General features: G+C 34.7%; 1 protein-coding gene across 1 annotated transcript in view; it reads right to left on the bottom strand.

Annotated features, from left to right (window-relative positions):
• The window catches only part of DPYD (dihydropyrimidine dehydrogenase), an 862317-nt gene that overhangs the window by 808813 nt on the left and 28311 nt on the right, over positions 1 to 25193 (bottom strand). Inside the window, 1 exon segment of the mRNA XM_043575643.1 lies at positions 5341 to 5451. Within this exon segment, the coding sequence (XP_043431578.1) occupies positions 5341 to 5451 (111 nt within the window).

The raw sequence follows: 25193 nt of genomic DNA on the forward strand, positions 1-25193 counted from the left end.
CATAATAAGCCTTACAGAGAGAGAGAAAGATCTAAGCTCTGAGCATTCTAATATTTAGGGGTGAGAAGATGAGGAATAACCAACAATGAAGCCAAGGAGATGCTAATAATGAAAGAAGAAAACCAAGGAGTTTGATGTTCTATACGCCAAGTGAAAAAAAATATTTTAGGAACAAGAGAGTGACGCTGTATCAAGTGCTGCTGATGCGAGCCAAGATTTCACCCTTTGTTTACCAATTGCAATTCATTTTTCCTAAAAGCAAATTTGAAACAGGGATTTGGGTGCAGGTGATTTATGGAGCGAGGGCTATTCAGGAAAAGTACAAGAGGCATAAAGCAGGGTAGGAAGGAGGGAAACTTTCAAAGCAAGGACGCAGTCAGTGGTACCTTCTAGTCATAGCCAAAGCAATAGAGCAAGGCTTAGGAGCATAACAGCCCACGAGAGTTGTCCCTGTCTTGAAGCAAGTGGGCTAGCTTCCTTCAGGATACTGTCTTCGTCTTTAGTTTTCAGAAATTCAATTAAGACATATCTTACTATGGTTTTCTTTGGGTTTCACACAGGTTTTTTGAATCTGTAGGTTTATGTCTCTTTCCCAATTTGGAAAGTTTTTAGTCATTATTTCCTTTTTGAGTATTCTTCAGCCCTGCCCTCTTTCTTTTCTTCCTCTGGATAGTGAGAGAAGTCATTGACATCACAGAGGGTAAGTGGGGATGTGGGCCCTTTCAGTTACTGGCTAGCTAATGGGGATGAAAGTACTGGCTCCCTATTCATTCACCCAGCAGAGGTGTGTGGGCATCTCATTATTTCATTACAGAATGGAAGTCTAGGCTCTCTTCTCAGCCTTTATGGAATACATAGGGATAGGGCCACAGTTTTTCTTGATGTGTTTGGGTAGAGTAGACAACTTACGGTATGAAGGCTTTCTGTCTTGCTAGGCTGTTTTTTCCCTGGTATTTTGGCTAGAGACAGCAGACTTTTGTTAGGATGTGTGTGTGTGTGTGTGTGTGTGTGTGTGTGCGTGCATGTGTGTGTGTGTGTGTGTGTGTGTGTGTGAAGTTAGTGTTGCCAGTTCTCTAAATTCTTTAGTCCCAAGACTGAGATATTTCTTTTATTTCTTTTAGGATTTATTTTAGGATTTCTAGTTTTTCCAAGACACATGTTTTTTATTTAGTTTTATTTTTAATTATTTAATTAATTTAAGTAAGCTCTATACCCAATGTGGGGCTTGAACTCATGACCTCAAGATCAAGATTCTCATGCCAGCCAGGTGCTCCCCCAAGACTGGGAAAAATGCAGAAAAAGGAACATCCTAGGAACTCACCACTATTTCATTCTTTAGGTTCCATTTCTCTAGCTACTTGGTCGTCTCTCTACCTTTCAAAGTCTTATGTTTGTTTATATACATATAAGGCTTTTGAATTTAGAGGAGTGATTATAAAACACAAATATGAAAATTTGTAAAGTAAAAAATAAATCAGGGGCGCCTGGGTGGCTCAGTCAGTTGAGCATCTGACTTTTGGTTTTGGCTTAGGTCATGAACTCAGGGTCATGGGATGGAGCCCCATGTTGAACTCCACACTGAGCATGGAGTCTGCTTAAGATTCTCTCTCTCTCCTTCTGTCCCTCTCCCCCTTCACTCTCTCTCTCTAAAATAATAAAAAAAGAAAAGAAAAGAAAAGAAGAGAAAAGAAAAAAAAGAAAAGAAAAGAATCTTTTGGTTATACTTTTAATCAATTCTTCATGCAAACACATAAGAACAATAATGAAAAGGAAAGGAGCCACATTCTTTAACTGCACTGAGAATAACTTTCAAACCTTCACTCCGTATTTCCACTTTGGGAATGAATTTCACTGTGTTTTGTTAATATAGGTGTGTCAAATAGAATTTTCAAAATGGTATACATCCAGAGCAATAAATCTGATCTTATAGATTAAGATTATCTTAACATGAATTTAAAGCTTTCATTTTTCTAATGCTTGATTATATAAAACTTGAAATATACAAAAGTGCAAATAAAACAAAGGTAATCACTATTAACATTCCATTATATTTTCTTTTTTTCTTTGTGAATATATGTCTAGGTGAATATGTGTGTATAAGTGCACACAATCATTCTTAAATATAATGTTTCATGCCTTTTCCTTATAATATATATTGTAAGTATTTTTCCAGATAATTATTTTAAAAATAATTTCCATGATTGCACAACTTGCTGCTGAATGGATCTGCCCTGATTTATTTAACCACAACTCAATGCTTGGAATTCAGTGGGTTTTCCCCACATTTTTCTCTACCAAATAAATAATGTTGGGAAAAGCTTCTTTCTACTTAATTCTTTATCTACATTCCTAATTCTTTGTTTAGGATAGTTTACTACAAGATAAATGATTGGATATAAGTGTTTGACCATTTAAAGATATTGTTATGGACTCAACTATATCCCCCACAAATTTATATGCTAGAGTCCTAACCCCTAGTACCTGAGAATGTAATTGTATTTGGAGACAGTCTTTACAGAGATGACTGAATTAAAATGAGGTCATTAAGAGGGGGCCCTAATCTAGTATTAGTGTCATTATAAGAGGAAATTTGGATACAGGCACATACAGAGGGAAGACTATAACAAAGACACAAGGGAAAACCAAGAGAGAGGACTCAGAAGAAAACAACCCTGCTGACACCTTGATCTCAGATTCCTAGCCTCCAGAACATTGAGAATTTCTGTTCTTTAGGCCACCCAGTCAATGGTACTTGGTTATGGCAGCCCTAGCAAACTAAGACAGGTGTTGATGAATATTGCCAAAGATACTGTCAAATTGCTTCTCTCAGAATTTGTGCCAATACATTTAATGGAGAAGACCCACCTCACTGCATCTTTACCAATTATTAAAAAATCTGATAAAATGAGACACTCAATTTACAGGATAACATTTTGGAATAAAATGCTAATTTCATAAAATAATAATAAAATGATAAGAAAGCCTCTCTTTCTAAATAAAACTCTGACCATAGTTTAATAATATATAAATGAGACCTTAGAGAAGTCATTTAACTTATCAGGGTCAAAGTTCTCATACCTTTAAAATGATTTAGACTTGATAATCTTTAAGGGCTTTCTACATTTCAAATTTACATGACTCTTTTTTCAGTGCCCTGCAATTATTCACACTGTAATATAAGATCTTAGAGTCAGTCTATCCTTTGATATAATTTAGACCACACTAGTCTTCTTCCAGAGACCTCATGATATTAGAAAGCAAATTCACCTAACTGGTGTACAAGGAAAACTGAACTCCAACCCAGCTTTGCTATTAAGTGGCTACATAATCATCTCAAGTCACATCATTTCTTTGTATTTCTATTTCTTCTTTTCATTCAAAAACCTTTCCTGGATGTCCAATGACAAAAATTTTTGAATCAGATGAATACATACACAATGAGCACATGCCCTCAATTTCCATCATCAAAGAGTTCATATGTAAGGAAGAAAGAAGTACATAAACTAAAATCATTATATTAGACAGTATAAGCAAAGCACCAAAGAAGCCAATGTTAAATAAGCTAATACAAATAATTATTTCAATAAATGATTTGAGAAAACTCATTTGGGGGAAACTAATTTTGGGAAATTGGGTAAAAAGGAAATTGATTTCCAATTATAAAAATGTATGCCCCCTAAAGTCGTATTTTAAATATTGCCTTCGAGTTTGTACTTAATCCCCATTTATGGCCTCAAAGTGCCAGCCCTGTGATAAACTCATAGAATCAGTTAAATAACATTTCAGCAATCAGTAATCTCAGACATTTTTCTCCTGTACCTCACTTGGAAATATTAGATGTTTATAATATTCCCCAAATATTGCTCATATGTTTCCCCAAAACCACATCATACAATAGCTTGTATATGCCAGTGTACTCTTCTTCATCTAAATTATATCTGTAATATGGAAACTCTTCTGTATCATTTTATTGTTATACAAAACAATTTTCAAGGATTTTAATTTAACTTTTTTCATCATAATAATTGTACTCTTAAATCCCCAACACCTATTTCACCCATTACCCTCACCCACTTCTTCTGTGGTAACCATCAGTTTGCTCTCTATAGTTAAGAATCTGTTTCTTAATGTGCTTATTTTTTCTTCTTTTGATTATTTGTTTTCTTAAATTCCACATATGAGTGAGATCACATGGCCTTTGTCTTTCTCTGACTGACTTACTTGCTTAGCATTATACTCTCTATATTCCATTGTGTGTGTGTGTGTGTATATATATATATATATACATATATACATATATACTATATATACTATATATATTATATATATATATATATTACATATATACTATATGTGTGTGTATATATATATGTATATATATATACACACACATATAGTATATATGTAATATATGATGTAGTATATATATATATATATACACACACACACATATAGTATATATGTAATATATATATATATATATATATATATATATATATATATATACTACATCATCTTTATCCACTCCTCTATCAGTGGACACCTGGGGAGGGGGGCTTCCATAGTTTGACTATTGTAAATAATACAGCAACAAACATAGGGGTGCATGTGTCTTTTCAAGTTAGTGTTTCTGTATTCTTTGGGTAAATACCCAGTAGTGGAATTACTGGATCATATAGTAATTTTATTTTTAATTTTTTGAGGAACCTCCATACTATTTTCCACAGTGGCTGCACCAGTTTGCATTCCACCAATAGTGTAAGAGAGTTCCTTTTTCTCCACGGCCTCACCAACACTTATTATTCCTTGTGCTTTTGATTTTACAAAAGAATTTTTTTTTTAATTTTTTTTTCAACGTTTTTATTTATTTTTGGGACAGACAGAGACAGAGCATGAACAGCGGAGGGGCAGAGAGAGAGGGAGACACAGAATTGGAAACAAGCTCCAGGCTCTGAGCCATCAGCCCAGAGCCCGACGCGGGGCTCGAACTCACGGACTGCGAGATCGTGACCTGGCTGAAGTCGGACGCTTAACCGACTACGCCACCCAGGCGCCCCAATTTTACAAAAGAATTTTAAGAGAAGGTTTACGCATTTTTAAGAAAATAAATTTTGGCACCACACTAAACATATAATTTTTTAGTTGTTTCAATAGATTTTCAAGCAGTAAAATTAAAAACATTTTTGAGATTATTCAAATAAAAAAATCTAAAGAATGAAAAAAATTACAGCTGTACTTTACATATATTTAATTGTATTTCTAAGTATATGTAAAATCTTGTTTTACAATATATAGGATGAGATTATTTTCCATGTGAAGCAATCTATCAGTGGTACTTACAGAGCAGTTTTTATCAGTATTTCTTTTCCAATGTTTCTTGTCTACTTTCTTGGCTGAAGTGGAACGCAGCGCTGCATGAGTTTGTGTTCGAGGATTTAGAGCCAGGATACTCTGAAGACAGTATAAACAACATATAAACATCTATGTTGGCATATAAAAAAAATCAAAATTTTATTTTAAGATTACTCACCACTCACTCCAAAGACTTATACTGAACATGTTGTTTTCTCCTTCTACTATTGTGATTCCACCATAAGCTTATCTAAAGTAATCATTTGCTAGGTGATATACTCACTGATTTTATAAGAATACTTATTGATCACAATATGAAGGATTTAAAAACCACATAAACCATACTGAAGACTCTTTAAGATAAATTTTACACATAGTATTTTTAGATGAGAATGAAATCATAAAAGATGCAGATTTTATTTGAGCATGTAATAACACTCCCCATTTTAAGTTTTTAGAATTTACAAATTGCTTTCACATGCACTACCTAATTTAATTTAAATAATAGCTACTATTATTTCAAAATTTTGGATAAGCAAATACATTCAAGGTGCTTAAGTAACCTATTTGAGATCTCACAATTAATATGCTAAAGGGACTGAATTAGAACTCAGTTCTTCTCTGTATTAAGCTTATATTCAAATTTACCCAAAAAAAGACTATATTTTACTAAGACTTTGTGATGTACAAAAGCAGAAGAGAAAACCTTTTTAACTATGTACGCAAATAAATGTCACCTGAAAAACTCAATAAAGAATTAATTTCAAAGTACTGTCTTAAAAGAGTATTTAAAAGAAAACCACCAGAGGTCTTCCAAAATGATAGCATGAAGACTTCTTTAGATCAATTCCCCAACAAAATGTAACTGATAAATATTAGTAAAAATAAGAATCCTTCAAAGTCTCCAGAAATTATCCTAAAGTCAAATAGCAAATGAAGAAACATTTGCTCAAGAAAAATCTACTAAGAATTGGTAAAAACAGTGAAGGTCTATGGCATTTGAAGAATGGCCTGCCCACCCCTCCACCATGCCACAGCTCAGTAAACAGAAATTCTACCTCAGGTGAGTGCAACCAAGAACACAAAGGTCCATCTGCCCCCAGCTTCCAGTTGAGTGTATGGTATTTCCCAGAGAAGGGCAGACTATTAGCATTTCTCATTCCCCCATCCCCCCCCCCCCCCACCAACCCACTATGCAGCAACTAAACTCCAGAGAGTGCAGCTGAGAAGGCAGGAGCTCCCTTGCTTCACCTAGTCCCCACTCATAGAGCAGAGGTTTTACCTCACATACAGCAAACATGCCAATTACATGGAGGACTAATCACCCTCACCTTAATTTATTCAAGATTTGGAGTTAATATACCAGGAGAAGCAAACTGAGATCAGAAGGTACTGCGTACACCAGTGCTCTGCTCATAACACAGGAGTGTCAATCTGGGAAAAGCAAGCCACTAAACCACCCCTAGCTCTGTAGCTGTGGCTCAGGGATTTTTTTTGCAGGGGAAGAGGCAAGTCATAAGAACAGGCAGCTCCCCCTAAAACAACTGACTTTATTAGAATTAGTACGTGGGGAAGTTCAAGCCTATGGCTATTCTCAAAAACAGTAAATAGTTTGATGGCAAACAATTAAGAGGAGGGTGATAGCTTCATGAGAGCAATAAACTAAATCATAAGGCAGACAGTTTACCAGAGAGAACCAGGGAAAGAAATAGCTAAGAACAGCTCCCCTAGGATCACAAGAAACCTCAAAGACTCACTTCAAAAACTATTCCTGCAAGGCACCCAAATTTAATTGACTCATACTGTGCAGTAATTTATATTCCAGGACATTGTCAAAAATAATAGAGCAATCAGACAGCAATCAGTAGAAACCAAGAGCTGGGTGTAATACCAACAGAGGTGGGCAGTTTTTAAAAAAATAGGGGAAAAGGCAATTAAAGCCCTGATAAAACCATTAGCATCCCAGAGTTATTGTGCATACGCCCAAGAGTTCACTTTATGCAAATACAATCAGAGGTTCACATCTTGGGAGAAAGAGAGTTCCCTAAAATAGTGCTTCAAGTCACTAAACAAATAAGCAAACATCAATAAGCTCCATTTTAGGGGAGAAAGGCTACTATCCAGAATTGCTACAATATTTTATCTAAAATGTTCAATTTTTAATAAATAAAAAAAGTTATAAGATGTTAAAAAAACAGGATTGTGTGACCCACACAAGAAAAAGAGTAAACAGAATCTGCCTTCCAAAGGGCACAGGTATCAGATTCAACACAAAGACAAAGCTTTATCTGTGGTATACTCTACCCAAGAACAGCAGAATCCACACTCTTCTCAGATGTACCCAAAACATTCTCTAGGACAGATCATATGCTAAACCATTAAAGAAGCCTCAATAAATTTTAAAATCATATGAAGTAGTTCTCCAAGCATAATGGAATTTTTATCAATAACAGAAAAAATTAGGGAAATTCACAAACAACATAGATGAACATAAATATTATGCTGAAAGAAGCCAGTTACAAAATAACACATATCATATGATTTCATTTATATATAATGTCCAGAATAGGCAAATATATAGAGACAGAAAGTAGGCTGTGCTTACCAGGGGTTGGAGGATTAAGGGGAAATGGAATGACTGCCAAAGGGTACATGGTTTCTTTCTGGGCTGATGAAATTGGCAGTGGTGATAGAAACACTACACTAACAATACACTAACAGATTTTGAATTCTATACTTTGTATGAGTGAATTGTGTGGTATGTGAATCATACCTCAATAAAGCTGCTATCAAGTAAGTAAATAAATAATCACCAAATACTACATGCAGCAGGTTTCACTGTGTGCTGTATTCACTCTATTAAACATCCCTGGGACTTACTTTATTAGCCCAATATAAGTGAAAATTCTTTTCAGTAATTCCTATACATGATGAACATGAGATTTCTTCAAAATTTACCAATTTAGATGTCTCTGTCTTCTGGATAACAAACACCAAATAGAGCTATGAGTTTTAAATGGTTTATTCCTTATGATGAAATAATGCCAAAACAACATATTAATAAGAGCCAACATTTAAAAATATAACCTCATTTTTATACAAAAAAAGTTGAAAATACTTTCCTATTATACAATAAATGTGGTTTTTTGTGTAGTTATTCAAGCTTGAACCATTACTAATCTCATACATTAATTCAAACTGATAAATAAGAAGATAACATTTTTTAAAGGTAGTTATTGTGACCAACATTTAAAGAAAAAAAAAACACTGGGTAACAGGCAAGATGGGTCCATTTATTTTAGTTTTTATTTCACAATCCATATTGTGATAAATGATTATGTTTATCTATGTCAGCATAGTAATATAATTTTTAAGAATAAACATTCTGAATGCAATTTATTGGCTGCTTATCACAGTAACTTTTCTTTTATATAGCATGAGTAGAAAGTATAACATAACATGACATATTGGGTTAACCTTTTACAGAAAGGCAGTGAGCTGAATTCAATGGATCTTGGGTAAAAATAAATTGGATTGTGGAGAATGGTTACCAAGAATTTGACTTAATGTCCCAAATGAAAAGTGATACAACATAAAAATTCAAAATATAAGTGGTTGAAGGCTGTTAAAAACAATTTTCCAAAGCAAAGACATTTTAAAACTAAAAGTCAATATCATCAACAACTGAATAGCTGGCAGAATAATCCAGGAGAGTTCTAAATTGCATTCATCCTAAGAAATGATCAAAAACAGATCCTAACAAGGTCACAGGGCTCCCTCTCCCATAAATTCAGAATTTTAAGAGGCCTACTATGCCTTTCAGATATGGGGTATATTACTTATAAGGGGGATTTTCTCCCACACAAAGGATCTGACCTTTGGTTTTTCCAATCATTTTTAGTAACACAATAAAACTCTACTAGTGATTCTAAAGGCAAAAAACAAAACAAGACAAAAAAAAACCTAAAAACAAAAAAAACCCAGAATTTAAGAAAATTTCACTATACTATTTCATTTAGTTTAAGAAATGATAGAATATGATCCAAAGACAGATTTACATGTGAGATCAAAGCAGGGTTATGTGTTGTCACTGTGTTGTCTATCAACACTATGCTGGGAAGCGTTGCATACAAACTAGAATTATGCATCTGAAGAGACTTTTTCTTTACTCCTATAGAGGGCACAAAGAGGAGCCCAGATGGACTACAGTCACAGGCCCTCACTTCACAAATAAAAGTATTAAGTCTTAGCTTAAAAATACCAAAACAGCAGTATTATTTGAGCTTGAATTACAACTGTAAGAAGCCACTTGGCCAACACGTCCTCTTTCTAAAAATGTGGCTTTGTTTTATATCACAGTATCAGTTATCTGAACATAATGCATCATTAAGCTTCCCTCACACTTTGCATTTTAAATTATAAACAAATGTTTCCTCTTCAATCCTGGTCATTATTATAATTCTGAGCCATTAACATGTTACACACATACTGACATTTCAGATTTACAGGCTGAACTTGGTAAATTAGATTTTATCTTATTTAAACTATGCTTAAATTTTGTCTTTGATGGCTTTTCCTGAGTCTTCCATAAGTTGTCTCCTACTGCCCATTGCATCAGATAAAAATAAAAAATAAATATAAATAAAAGTAAAAAATCATGCTTTTCTCTTTTTCATAACTGGCATAAATATCTTCATTTCAATAAAACATTGTATTGTGCTTCCTTTTTTTCCACAGTAAATATTCTCAACTAACAGGAAAACAGAATTATCTATTGATTAATGCTTTTGCTGAGCATTTGTTGCTTCATCTAGACAACAATCTAACAAATGTTGCTCAATGAAGACCTGAACTTTTCATTACTTACTTGCTTACCAGTCTCTTGCTTATAAGCCCCAATCTCAACCAATTATCTCACCCTTTCCAATGTCCATAATTAGTCATGGTGTAGGGTGAGTTTAAGTAAGTATCTTTAGGAATTTACAAAGGTGTCCTTGGTTCTTGGATAAGCTCAGAACTGCTATGATCAGTCTCATCCTGGGTTGGGAGCAGAAGAGGAGTGAATGCAGCTTCATTCTGCATCCTGTTCCCACACTCAAGATTACTCTGATGTCTTCTGAAAACCTCGGAAATTCATGCTAAGCAGGCCTAGTAAAGGACTCTCATATTTTAATTATTATTATTATTTTTTTAATGCACTCTGTTCTTTGGCCAACCTTGACATTTCTTTTAGGTTGGAGTATCTTTCCAAGTAACTTTTTTGTTGTTCATTTTACTAGCTCTACACAAAGGCCAATTTTCCTTTTATATACAATGTCTAAGTCACTGCAGTTAATAATCAATGAAGAAAGGAGTCTATGACAGTCCTAAAACTTACAACTTTCATTCCATTAAGTATTCGCTAAGCAATATGCATAATGTTTGAGGTTAAATTTGGGCTTAGGCCTTAGTTCTACTATTTTTGCTGGTTATTTAACTCTCAATCCCTCTACTTCTTCAACAAAAAAATGGTGATTAGCAATGTACCTTCTTCACAGGGTTGTTTTGAGAGTCAAATAAGACGATACATAAAACAGTCTAGAAGGTGCATGCTGTGAGTGTTTACTACCTGTCGTCAGTATATGACAGAACTAGATTTTAGGCTCCATTCAACCAATGTATATGCATGTTCTTGTACTGCCAATTTTGAATATATAAGAGGGAATCATTTTTTTAAGTACAGGAATATAGAAAAAGATAAAGGCAACAGGTGAAAAGGTAACTATAAATGAGAGAGTAAGAAAAAAATAAGAGCTGTATCCAGGTGAAACCAAATCATTGGTCCTGAACTTATCTGTTTCCTAAGCTCACAATTTCAAAGACAGACTGCCTGAAAATGCAATATGCTCTTCACAAATTAAAATGGCAGCATGGAAGGGTCATGAAATTCAAATACAGACGTTTTAAATCCATTACATATAAACAAAAATGCAGATATCATTTTATAATACACACAACAGTATATAACTCATGGACCTTTGTCCCAATATGTTTATAGGTGAATTCCCATTACATTTCCTTCTGAGAAAGGTTGAACCAAAAGTGATAAATTTATAAAACATCAAAAAACTCATCAACTAGAAATGAATGAACCTCTTCAGAATGCTAGTCATATTGCCTGGGAAATTTGATTCATTTATACTGAGCAAATAGTTAACTCAAATAAAATAGTTTATGCATCTTAAAACATCCCATTCATCATGTCACTCTTACTCAACAAAGGAAGGTCAGCCACATGAAGTTCTTGTCTGACTTCGCAAGGCCCAGTATGTGACTCTCCTTTACTTATACACACCACACACGAGGCACCTCAGTGTTCTCTAAATGGAATAAATGTCTTTTTACTGTCTTTCAAAAAAGACTGAGAACTCAAACACAGAACCATTACTTACACATCTGATATTAATCTCACAATTCCTAATATAAAACAGAACATACCAAAGGTGGTGACTAATTCTAACATAGACATTGTATTCTACAAGTCAGCTTGGGCTGCTGTAAAACAATCTCATAGACTGAGTAGCTTGAACAACAGATATTTCTTTTTCACAGTTCTAGTGGCTGGGAGTTCCAAGAAAATGCTGACCTATTCTGTTACTAGTGAAAGACCACTTCCTGGCTCACAGAGAGCCACCTACTCTCTTTGTCTTCATAGGACATAGAGAAACAGAGATCTCTCGTGGGTCTCTGCTTACAAATGTATTAATCCCATTATGAGGGCCCCACCCTCATGACCCCATCTAACCTAATTACATCCTAAAGGCCCTATCTCCAAATAATATCAACTGAAAGTTAGGGCTTCAACACACAAAATTTAAGGGGGACACAAACATTTAGTCCATAATTGTCATGGAAAAAATTCTGTCTGTGGAACTGTGCAAATGTTGTAAATACTGGGCATTAACTTAAAAAATAGCTTTATGTTAAGATTGCAAATGGTACCACATTGAGTTTCCATTTTTATTTAGTCAAGAAGAAACCTTGGGGGTGGGTGGTTGATAGGCAAAATGGATGAAGGAGAGTGGGAGGCACAGGCTCCCAGTTATGAAGTAATTAAGTCACCGGGATGAAAGGTACGGCATAGGGAATAGAGTCAATGGTATTGTAATAGTGTTGTATGGTGACAGATTACGTGCTCACTTATGGTGAGCATAGCATAACATATAGACTTCTGGAATCACTGTTGTACACTTGAAACTAATGTAACATTATATGTCAACTATACTTCAATTAAAAAATGGAAGAAACTTCAGAATAAACAAAAGCAGAATATTATGGCTTGCTTAAATTTTAAAGATAAAATAAAAACAATATTAACAAAGAAATTAACAATAGCCATAGGAATATCAAAGCATTAATAATATATATACAACAAACATATTTTGAAAAATCAGAACCTACATGATCTCACTGTTCACAAGTTCAAGCACTACACCAGGCTCTGTGCTGACAGCTCAGAGCCTGGAGCCCGCTTCAGATTCTGTGTCTCCCTTGCTCTCTGCCCCTGCCCCACTCATACTCATACTCTGTCTCTGTCTCTCTCTCAAAAACACACATCTAAAAAAATTTTTTTTAAATCGGAACCTATACTACAGTGATTTTCTTTAAAAATTTCACTACTTTATTCATAAACTGTTTACTTAATATAATGTTACAAAATATCCATCCACTACATATTTAAATAAAAGCCAATACAGTATTTCGAAAAGACATAACTATGAAAATCCATGCTAAAATACCATTTTGTGCTGGCAAGAGCTGAATATATATATGAATCTACATATATAAATCCAAGAAAATATTAAGAAGGGACAAAATTGATAAGGATTATTACATTACCATAAAAGAAAAAATTCGCCAGTTCACTGGGTACTTATGAAAATTCATATTTTAGAATTTATGCTTTTTCATTCAGGAATAATTATTTTATCCCCAGACTTGCTTTACAGAAAATGGTCTCAAGGTAAAATAAGCTTTAGAGAGTCTTTTTAATTAATATGAAAACTACTATGACTTACCTTTAATCTACTAACATTTATGGATAAGATAAACTTGCTTTCAAAAGAGCTGTGTTTACAAGACCAAGGGTCATTTTAGTTCAAGAGATGTTAAGTGTATACCTGCATGCCAAAGATAAGCAATACTGTCCAGCAAACAGAAAAGCTGGAAAACAAAATTTAAGAAGAAAGAAGGAAATACAGTCTTGGCTAACTGAGTTTTGATTTTTTTTTAATTAGCTAAATTGAATAAGTACCATGATTTTCATGGTCACAAAAAAGTAATAAATCAAAGATTGACTAGTTGCCCTTCATCCACGTGAATAAGAGCAAAAAGAACACGTATATGGACTACCAAGTGACTTATATCAAAAATAAGAACTAAAATGATTTTTTAAATGATCTGTGAATTTTTTGGATTTCTTAGAATGAAGGATCATCATAAGATACATTTTCTTTTGAGAAGGATAAGAGTGTAACAGAGTGTATGGCGAGTTAGGAAGTTGAAATATAACCATGAAAATGAAACATGTGAAAACACTTATTATTATGCTAAAGGTCTTGGTTTAATTCTTAATTCTCCATTATTTTTACAGAGTATTCAATGCTATGTTAATTCACTTTTCTATCCAGAAACTCATCTGCTTTAGTCCCTGACATCATGGTATGAATACCACTCTTTCTATTAACTATTTTTACTTTTGTAACTTCCATTTCCCCTCCTGACAACAATTAAGGGTTCTTGAACCTCTACTAAATGCCTTCCACTAATGATTACTTTTCTAGAGCTGAATTTTACATCTATATTCCAAACCCTGAGATCTCTGCCTTGATCTACAGTCATCCACTTCACTGGATGCCAAATAGTCCACTTGTATGTTCTATCATTATCTCAATTCCTTAATACCACAAATAATGCATTGTCTACCCCCTCAACTTTTTAACTCCATTTGACTCCTGCCAATACCACCACTTCTCTAGTAAAATAGTCTTCATACTGTGTCAGTCAATAACAACTACTTCTTTTGTTCCTTAAACCCACATAATGCCAGTCAGTGTTAGTCACATCTGCGCTGCCTTTGTATTTCCTATTTCTCCAACCTACTGCAGATCCTTACTGCAGAATGCTTGGATTGTAATAGAACAGTACTCTCCTTATTGAACTACTCACCTCAAGTCTGTGCTTTCTTCTCTTTCCCATATGACGGTGCCCATATACACATATAAATGCATGTGTGCGTGTGCACACACAAAGTTTACATGGCTCCCCATTACATACATAATACAAATAAAAACTATCCGCTTACTATACAGCCTCATGCCCACCTATTACTTGAACATACCTTCAACTCACCTATGCATTGTTTATTGAGTGTATGTACATCCATACCTCTGCTGGCATCACTCTCTAGATGTAGGATACACCCACTTTATGTTAGTTTAAGTGATAACTTTTAAGTTATAACTATGAAATATTTCCTCCAAAATTAAAGAAGCACTGTCCCTCTCTCCATTTAGATTGTATCCACAAACTTGTAGAGAAACTTAATGTCATTCATTTGCTACACATGATATATTAAGTGATCATTCATATATACACACACACACACACACACACACACACACACACACACATATATGCATATATGCCCTCTCCCATCAAACTGGATACTAAAACCCTCAAAAGCAAGGATATATTTTACATATCCCCTGTCCTCAAAACCAAGCATACTTCATCAGTGAAAATTTGCCAATAAAAACACTGTTAATGGAAAATTTTTCTTAGCAGAACAATAACACCAAAAAGCAGCAAGAAACTTCCACTGGAGAATAAAATGACTTTAATGCTGCCAAATCAAATAGAATTCTGTTTTCTTCTTAGTGTTCATTCTATTGGAGAGGACAAAGAGAACACCATTCAGTACTTGTCAGCAGTTATACAAATTTTAAGCCATATAATCATTAACTTCTCCAAAATGGGAAGTCAGTGTTTTCCTCACTTTCACTGAAGGGTTTAATCATGCAACTCACTTGCTGAAGCAGCAGTGAAACACTTTGGACTGAACCTTGAAATGTGTGGTAATATAAAGTCAGCAACAAGTTCTGACAAGAAAACAAATGAATTACTTGTTTTCTGCTCTTCAAATGTTCTCAGGACAAAATTTTGGATTTTATTATACAACACAGACACTTCCTACATGTGAAAGACATGGTCCCTACAACAAAGAAGCTGCAGACCACTGGAGACAGCAGACACGCCAAAATCAAAATAAAGTGGTTTGAGTACATTCGTAGAGTGCTGCAAGGTGCTCAACCCAGGTGAGTCTAGGAAAGGCTATATTTGGAGGACTTATGTTTTTAAAAATTTATATGTAAGGGCGCCTGGGTGGCGCAGTCGGTTAAGCGTCCGACTTTAGCCAGGTCACGATCTCGCGGTCCGTGAGTTCGAGCCCTGCGTCAGGCTCTGGGCTGATGGCTCAGAGCCTGGAGCCTGTTTCCGATTCTGTGTCTCCCCCTCTCTCTGCCCCTCACCCGTTCATGCTCTCTCTCTGTCCCAAAAATAAATAAACGTTGAAAAAAAATATTTAAAAAAATAATAAAAAAATAAAAATTTATATGTAGTGGGGCACCCTGGATGGCTCAGCAGTTAAGCATCCGACTCTTGATTTTGGCCCAGGTTATGATCTCACAGTCATGAGACAGAGCCCTGTATTGGGCTCCATCTGAGCATGGACGTTGCTTGGGATTCTCTCTCTCCCTCTTCCTCTGTCTCCCCCTTCAAAAAAGTGTATCTAGTAATCTTTAAAATAAAAAGGAGATCCTTGAAGCAATCTCCATTAAGAGAAAGTATGATCTTTTTTTGCAACAATAAAAAGCCAGAAAATACCTAGCAGAAAGAGAAAAGTTAAATTACAGTCTGTCTACAGTCAAGTATACCTGTATATAGCTTGACATACATACTTACCAAAAATCATGTTTGAAAGGATTTTTAATGATATGTAAAAAATACTGTTTTTATAATGCAAAGTTTTTAAAAGAAGGAGAAATTGAATCTATATCTGAATAAAAACAGTTCTATTAGACACAATTTTGCATATTAAATAATATTTTAAAATAATATAAAATTCATGTACATAATTACTATTTAAGCCACTTTTGTTCTCTAAATTAACAAGTGATATCTTATATTCTTAATTAATGCCCTTTGAGTGCCTACAGAGAATGGTCTCCATTTAAAAAGCAGTATTAGGTACTGGAAAATATTCAGTATGAAGTCAGATCAAGATAATGTATTTCAATTCTTTAACAAAAATGACCTAGGAACATTCCAACTTATAGGCATTAATATCTCACTTTAAATAATTTAAATTTAAACCTAAAGCAAGATACAAAGAAATGATGCCTCTTGTACTAATCTTCATTTATAATTAAATACTACTTGACCTAAACTGGTTTCCTTCCAAGGATAAATAAAATTAACTCTTTGCATCTACTTTGGGGCTTCTGGATTTAGTATATTTGAATTGGAATGGACTTTAAATATTAACATTTGACTGCCTATCCTAATTCAGAAATCCAATTACAAACACTCATTGAACTGTATCACTCAAATTTATCAAAGAAATACAACAAAGTTTTAGTCTCTTTAGTATATATAAGGCTTACATAAAATAATAAGAAAACAAAAAAAATGCTAATAAATAAGAAAAGGGCAAAAACACTTCACAGAGGAATGCATACATATTTCTAATCTAAGAGGAACAAAGAGAGAAATGTTCAGCCACCCATTGTGTCTTCACTGCAAGTAAGTCTCTGTTTCTGTCACCACTGGAAATGCTCTTGCCAAGTCTCTGATGATGATCACACTGCCCAGTACTTCTCTTTGTGCTTATGTCCTTACACATTTTATTTTTTTTCATGTTTGCTGCCTTTTTTCAATTTTTATACCTTTATTGAGATATAATTCACCACACAATTTACCCATTTAAAGTGTTCAATTCGATGGCTTTTAGTATATTCAGAGTTGTGCCACAGTCATCATTATAAATTTTCATCAATGCCCCCACAAAATTCATAGCCATTAGCAGTCACTTTCCACTTTCCCCAAACTCCCAGCTTCAAGGAAACCATTAATCTACTTTTGACACTACAGATCTATTCCCTTTTTCCAGGTTTACTGAGATATAATTGATAAATAAAAATTATATTTTTAAGATGTACAATGTGGTGTTTTATATACATGTATATCATTAAATAAGTACCACAATCAAGCTAATTAACATAACCAACACTTCACAGCTACTGTGCTTGTTTATTGTTGTTTTGTTTCATTTTTGTTGGGAGAACATTTATAAATCTATTCAGAGTAAATTTTAAGTATACAATAGAGTATTAACCAACTAAAATCACCATGCTGTACATATTAGGTCTCCAGAACTTGTTCATACTGTATAAATGAAGGTTTGTACTCTTTGACCATCATCTCTCCATTTTCTCCACCCCCAACCCCTGTAAATCACCATTCTACTCTCCACTTCCATGAGTTTGACTTTTCTGGATCCAAGGTATAAGTGACATCATGTATTATTTGTCTTTCTATGCCTGGATTATTTCACTTAGTATAATGTCCTCCAGATTCATCCATGTTGTCTCAGATGATAGCATTTCCTTCTTTTTATGGCTAAATACCCCTCTGTGTGTGTGTGTGTGTGTGTGTGTGTGTGTGTGTGTGTGTGTGTTTCTTTATCCATTCATCCACTGATGGAACTTGGATTGTTTCTATATCTTGGCTGTTATAAATAGTGCTGCAATGAATGTGGGTGTGCAGGTATCTCTTCAGATGCTGATTTCTATCCTTTAGAAATATACCCAGAACTAGGGTCTCTCAGTCATATGGCAGTTCCATTTTTAATTTTTTGAGGAACATCCATAATCTTTCATAATGGCTGTACCAATTTACATTCCCACCAACAGTGTGCAAAGTTTCCCTTTTCTCCACGTGTTTGCCATCATTTGTTACCTTGTCTTTTTGATAATAGCCATCCTAATAGGTGTGAGGTGATATCTCAGTGTGGTTTGATTTGCATTTCGCTAGTAATTAGAGATGTTGAGCATATATGTCTTCTTTTGAGAAATGTCTATTTGGGTACTTTTCCCACTATTTAATTGGGTGTTTTCTTGCTATGGATTCGTTTATTCCAGACATGACACATAAACAGAATTACACTATGTGGCCTTTCTTATTTCTCCACTTAGCACAATGTTTTCAAGTTTTATCCATGTTTCATTTTACTTTTACATACGTTAAAATTTCACACTATATGTATTTTTTGTTTAAATAGTCAATTGGCTTCTAATGAGATTTAAAAAATAAGTAAAAATCATACATTCATCCATGTCGTTACCATCTTTGCAGTTTCGTATTCCTTGATGTAAACTCATATTTCTACCTGGTATCATTTTCCTCCCGTCTGAAGGACATGGCTTCCTTTAACATTTCTTACAGTGCAGGTCTGATGTTGGTAACGTCTTTCAAATTCTAAAAGTCTTTCTTCACCTCTATTTTTGAACACTAATTTCATTGGTATAGAATTCTAGGTTGAGAGTTTTTGCTTTTGTTTTTTCTAGTACATCATATATGTTACTCTGTTATCTTCTCACTTGCATTGTTTCCAAAAAGGAATTCATTTTTGTCCTTCTGTACCTAGTATGCCTTTTTTTTTCCCCTCTGGTTGTTTTGAAGATTAAAAAAAATTTGTTTTAATGTTTATTTATTTTTGAGAGACATAGAGAAACAGAGTGTAAGCAGGGGAGGGGCAGGGAGAGAGGGAGACACAGAATCCAAAGCAGGTTCCAGGCTCTGAAGGCACAGAGCCTGACGCTGGGCTCGAACTCACCTAATGTGAGATTATGACCTGAGCCAAAGTCAGAAGCCCAACCGACTGAGCCACCCAGGTGCCCCAAAATATTTTTACTTTACCACTGGCTTGGAGCGATTTGATTGTGATGTGCTTTGATGTAGTCTTCTTCATGTTTCTTCTGTTTTGGCTTTATTGGTCTTCTTGGACCTATGGATTTATTTTTCAAATGTGTCTTCTGTCTTCCCACCTCTCAACCTCTCCTCTCCTTGGGTGATTCAATTTATATGTATATTAGACCACTTGAAGTTGTCCCACAGCTCACGAAAACTCTTTTCTTTTTTCTCTCTGTGTTTCATTTTGGATGGCTACTATTTCTGTGTCTTCAACTTAATTATCTTTTCTCCTATCATATCTAATCCATTTAGAATCTTATCCAGTGTATTTTCAATCTTAGACATTGTAGTTGCCATTTCTAAAAGTTCAGTTTGACTCTTCTACCTTCTGTGTCTCTATTTAACTTTTTAAACATACAGAATACAATCACAATAACTGTTTTAATGTCCCCTGATAATTCTAACATCTGTGTCAATTTTGTCAGTTCTGAATTTGTTTCAGTTCATTGATTTTTACCCTGATTATGGGTTTTATTGTGTACCTCTTTTCAAAGATAGCTGGTAATCTTTAATTGGATGTCAAGTATTGTGGATTTCACTTTCGTGGGTGGGGGATGTTTTTGTAGTCCTAAAAATACTCTTGAATTTTGTCTAATATATTTCATTTCTTTTGTTTTACTGTTTAGGGTAGAAATGTGTGCAGGAAAGGGTTAAGGCAGTAGGCCTGAGTTGCTCAAATTCTGCACATTCCCAAAAGAGGCCTATTTCAGAAGTGGCTCTTGACCCACTCTTAGCAACACTCTGTCTGACAAAAGTGTTGGTATGCCTGAAGCCTTGAACCATGCTATACCAGCTAACTAGAAAGTTTAAGCTGACAGTGTGGTTGATGATGCATATCTGATTTTTCTCTGGTGGTCTAAAGCTTGAAGCACTATGCCTACATAACTAACACCAAATAAAACCCTAGACACTAAGGCTTGGGTCAGCTGTCCTGGCTGGAATACTCCATCCATGGTGTCATACATTGTTGCTGAGAGAACTAAGCATGTCTCATATAATTCCAACGAGAGAGAATACCTGGAAGTTTGTGTCTGATTCCCTCCAGACTTTGACCTGTGCCTTTTCTCTTTGTTGACTTTGACTTTAATCTATCCTTTCTCTGTAATAAATTGTAACCATGAATATAAAACCTTCTGAGTTCTTTGAGTACTTCTAGTGAGCCAGTGAGCCTGAGACTGGTCCTGGGAACCCCAGAAACAAAATGTAAAACAATTCCCTATTAATTCACCTTGAGCAGAAGTGGAAGCAGACACAGGAGTACTTTATTTTAATGGCCACTCCTTCCCACACAGCTTAACTTGGTAAAAAGTTAAGTTTGACAAAAACTATAGAAAAGTTCTCAAAATGGCAACAAAGTGATATCTCCACTCACTTTTATATTCAACTAAGGGCCAGCCAGTAAGACATATTTGGACATCTGGGTCTTTTGGGAAGTCTCATTAAAAGGAAGGATCACACTTCTTTTTCCCTTCCTCCCTTCTTTTGGAGCTCTGACTTCCAACTTGAATAATGGGGTACACTTGAGGATATCAGCACAGAAAGACAGAGACCTGTTGAAAAGTGGTACCTGGGTGGCTCACTCAGTTAAGTGACCAACTCTTGACTTCAGCTCAGGTCATGACCTCACGGTTTGTGGGATCAAGCCCCATGCCAGGCTCCATGCCAATAGCACAGAGCCTGCTGGGGAATTTCTCTCTCTCCCTCTCTCTGTCCCTCTCCCATTTGCATGTGCTCTCTTCCTCTCTCAAAATAAATAAAAATAAACATTAAAAGAAACCTGTTGACAAGAAAAAGGTGTCACATGCCCTATACTACATCTCTCTAGACTTTACATGAGCGAGAAATAAATTACTGCCTTGTTTAAGCCACTTCCATTACTACTTTCCCTATAATACGCCTCATATTCTGGTTCTTACAGTGTCCAAGGTGATTCTAGTAGCCAACTAGGTATGGGAAGCCCTGACAGTCCAATCAACAAGGGAAAATATTCAGAGCCAGAGTGTATGTAAATGTCATAAAGAAAGCATTTGGCTTATGTACTTAAAAGACAAATGGGAAATCACATCAGCATAAGTTAGTATTTTTCTTGAAATCCATCAAAATGTCAAAAATCCTAAACCAAAAATTACTCATTTCAAAAAATGATCAATGGAAATTTTGTTGTGCCAGAATAGAAAAAAATGATTCATTTTAATCTCCATTGACTGACTGCTAATAGCTTTCTCCACTTTAACTGACATGAATTTTTTACAATGTGGCACAATGATGTGAATAAAAATTTACCTGATGTTCCTTTATTAACCGTTTTCTGGAAACTTTCCATAACTATCCCCTGTATACAACTCTCTCCCTTCAATCCACACTCCCAAAGAGACTGTGTTAAACCCCTTCTACCAGGCTGTAGCAGATAACACACTTCTGTACTCTCAAGATACACCCATCTCTATCAATATTCTCTGACTTAACTTCAGGATTTGTTCTCAGCCTTATACATATTTCAAATAGGAATACAGTTTAACTCCTTTTTCTCAACATTGTATAATGTCTCTTATTTAAAAAAACAAAGATACTTAGATGCATTTTTCTAATGTTTTTGCACTGGATGATTGTTTCTAATAGCTGATGTTGAACAAGGGCTTCCAGTATGCCAGACACCTTTCTGAGTGTTTTTCAAGTTGATCATCACAAGAATCCTATGATGTCATTAGTATTATTATTGGCAGTTTATAGGCGAAACCAAATCATGAGAAAGTTAAAGAAGATCCTAACCCACTATGTTGGCTTCAGATTCTATACTGTTAATCACTACTCTGCATTTCCTCTATGGATTTACAATCCATTTTATTATCTACAATAATAATACCTTCATATTTATTTTAATGTATAGAACTTAAGGACTGCTGTATATTCATTGTAAATACTGAAAAAAGCTTTTCATTGGGCAGATACAATGTAAACAAGAGCTGAATTAAATCAGACTTAAAGACAAGTCTATCATCTACCCATTAGCCACAGCATCTAACAAATTTCCTGATACACAATGCTTATGTGTTGTTGATTTAAATGAAAAAAAACAAGCAAATCTTAGAAATGTTGTTAAGAAAGCTCTAGCAGGACTTGATGATGATAAATACAGGCTGTGAATAGACAGAAAAATAAATGTACCTCCCGGGTCAACAATTTGGAGATTACAAGAAAAACCGATGACTATAAACGGTAATCACAGAAAATAAAAGTTGGGATAGAGAACTAGCTTAGTTCTCTTGAACTAGAATTGAAAAAAAAGGTTCAATTCTTTTTGGCACATTACTTAGATATTGATGGCATTTACAAATGATATATAAGCTAAAAAAAATTGACAGTGAAATATAGCATGTTTCAGTGTCTTTCAATTTTTGGATTTAAGTCCAGACATCTTATCAGAAAAGCTTCCTTAATTGTGAAGGAATCACAGATGCTCTAGTCCCAAAAATACAGTTTATATCTCAGAAATGCCAAGTAACTCTACTGCCATTATAATAGAAATTATATGCTTGACACTTTCAATGTACAAAATGTTTTCACATACGTTATTAGATCATGTATTCCAAATGAAATCCACACCGTCTAAAATTTTCTGTATGTGTGCCTGTCTGCCCCACTAGACTTTGAGTATATAGTGACTGGCTATGACTCATCTCGGTATCTTCAGCACCTTGTATGAGGCATAGTATAAAGAATGCTTCCAATTAATTGAATTGCACCTCCTTAGAGTGTTAGAACCATAAGGGACCATAAGGGACCTCCTTTTATGGAAAGACCTAGTACAATGGAAAAGACAACCCAAATAAAGGGCAATAAAAATCAGAACAGACTCCTTACTCCATTACATCACCACACTCATACAAATACTACTATGAAGGTACTCTCAAATATTTTGAATTATCCACTAGTTCACATCACCTCTGACCCTACTTCTGATTGGAAACCATATCTAAAAGAGGCATAACAGTTCAGAAGTTCAGTGTTTCAGATTTATTGGATAAGGCTAGATTTCTTTTATTTCCACAGGAAAGATTACATAATCCCTATATTTGAAATAATTCTGTAAGCATTAAAAGTTTTCCATTGCATTAAAATACTCTTAATCTTAAGATGAGTAAATTATCACCATCACTTTCAATACAAAGCTTCTTACACTTCAGCTGTCCTTTTACAGATTCATACTGAAAATAAATTTTAAGCAGAATTACATTGCTGTGCAATGAGTAATAATTTCATTAAATTAGTAGCATTCACCTTCTAGTGAGATTTCTTTATTACTTTATTCATAGAATATTTTCTAAAAGAAGCATACTAAACAGAACCATTTACCTTTTAATACTATCCTTAAATAGGGCATACCACTAGGAAACAATCAGCTATTATTCCCTATTTCAATCTAAATAACTGTAATAACTTCCAGGTGTTTGATAAAAGGCACTTCCCATCACTATATAGATCCATACTTTCTATAAGCCTTAGTGGCACTTAAACTTGTTCAAAGGTATAAACATTTTTCTCGAGGATGATAGATATTAGGCTGTAATTAAGGTTATTGTGCTGCCATAGAAGATAATTTGACTTAATGGAAGACATTCTGTGATGGAAATTAACAAGTTTGCTACATAATTACATAACAGGATTGATTTTGAGCAACATTTGTGCTATTTACACACTAAAATTTAAGGAAGCAAAGGCTAGATGATTAACAGATCTCTTGTAGTATTTACTATGAAGTGAAATAAAAACTCAAAGGACTAGATACAATTTGTTTAACGATATCACAAAGAATGCAGTATCTCAGATTTCTTTTACCTTAAAATTTGTTACAATGAACATCACATATTTTTATGGGAAAGAGTAACAACATTTTTTTTTAATTAAAGCTTAATTTAACCATCCTAAAAATACAGATTATGGAACTGGATGAACCATTTGATAACTTAAAAAATATTTTTTTTAAATTTTTTTTTAACGTTTATTTATTTTTGGGACAGAGAGAGACAGAGCATGAACGGGGGAGGGGCAGAGAGAGAGGGAGACACAGAATCCAAAGCAGGCTCCAGGCTCTGAGCCATCAGCCCAGAGCCCAACGCGGGGCTCGAACTCACGAACCCGTGAGATCGTGACCTGAGCCAAAGTCGGATACTCAACCGACTGAGCCACCCAGGTGCCCCAACTTAAAAAAATATTTAAATGGTGTTTCTTAGAATTTGTGGGTCAGGGGCGCCTGGGTGATGCAGTCGGTTGAGCGTCCAACTTCAGCCAGGTCACGATCTCACGGTCCGTGAGTTCGAGCCCCGCGTCGGGCTCTGGGCTGATGGCTCAGAGCCTGGAGCCTGCTTCCGATTCTGTGTCTCCCTCTCTCTCTGCCCCTCCCCCGTTCATGCTCTGTCTCTCTCTGTTCCAAAAATAAATTTTAAAAAAAATGAAAAAAAAAAAAAAAAGAATTTGTGGGTCAATTCCAAAGTAAAGCTTCCATTACAACCAGAAGCTTGAAACAGGCAAAATATATTAGTCTAGTAAAATAATATCTAACATAGGCAAGGCTGTGGAAATGTCTCATGTTTATTAAACTAATTCTATCATTAACATAGCAATATGTTTAGGATCAATTATATCTTTTTAAAAAATATTCCTTGGTAAACTTTTCTTAGTAGTAGCTTACAATTAATTCATTGTTTTCACTTTCAAGCACATTATTTGGTCATTTAAATTAAACTACAAGAGAGGAAACCAGAAATCCATTT

This window comes from Prionailurus bengalensis, chromosome C1 (assembly GCF_016509475.1).
Source record: "Prionailurus bengalensis isolate Pbe53 chromosome C1, Fcat_Pben_1.1_paternal_pri, whole genome shotgun sequence".
Lineage (NCBI taxonomy): Eukaryota > Metazoa > Chordata > Mammalia > Carnivora > Felidae > Prionailurus > Prionailurus bengalensis.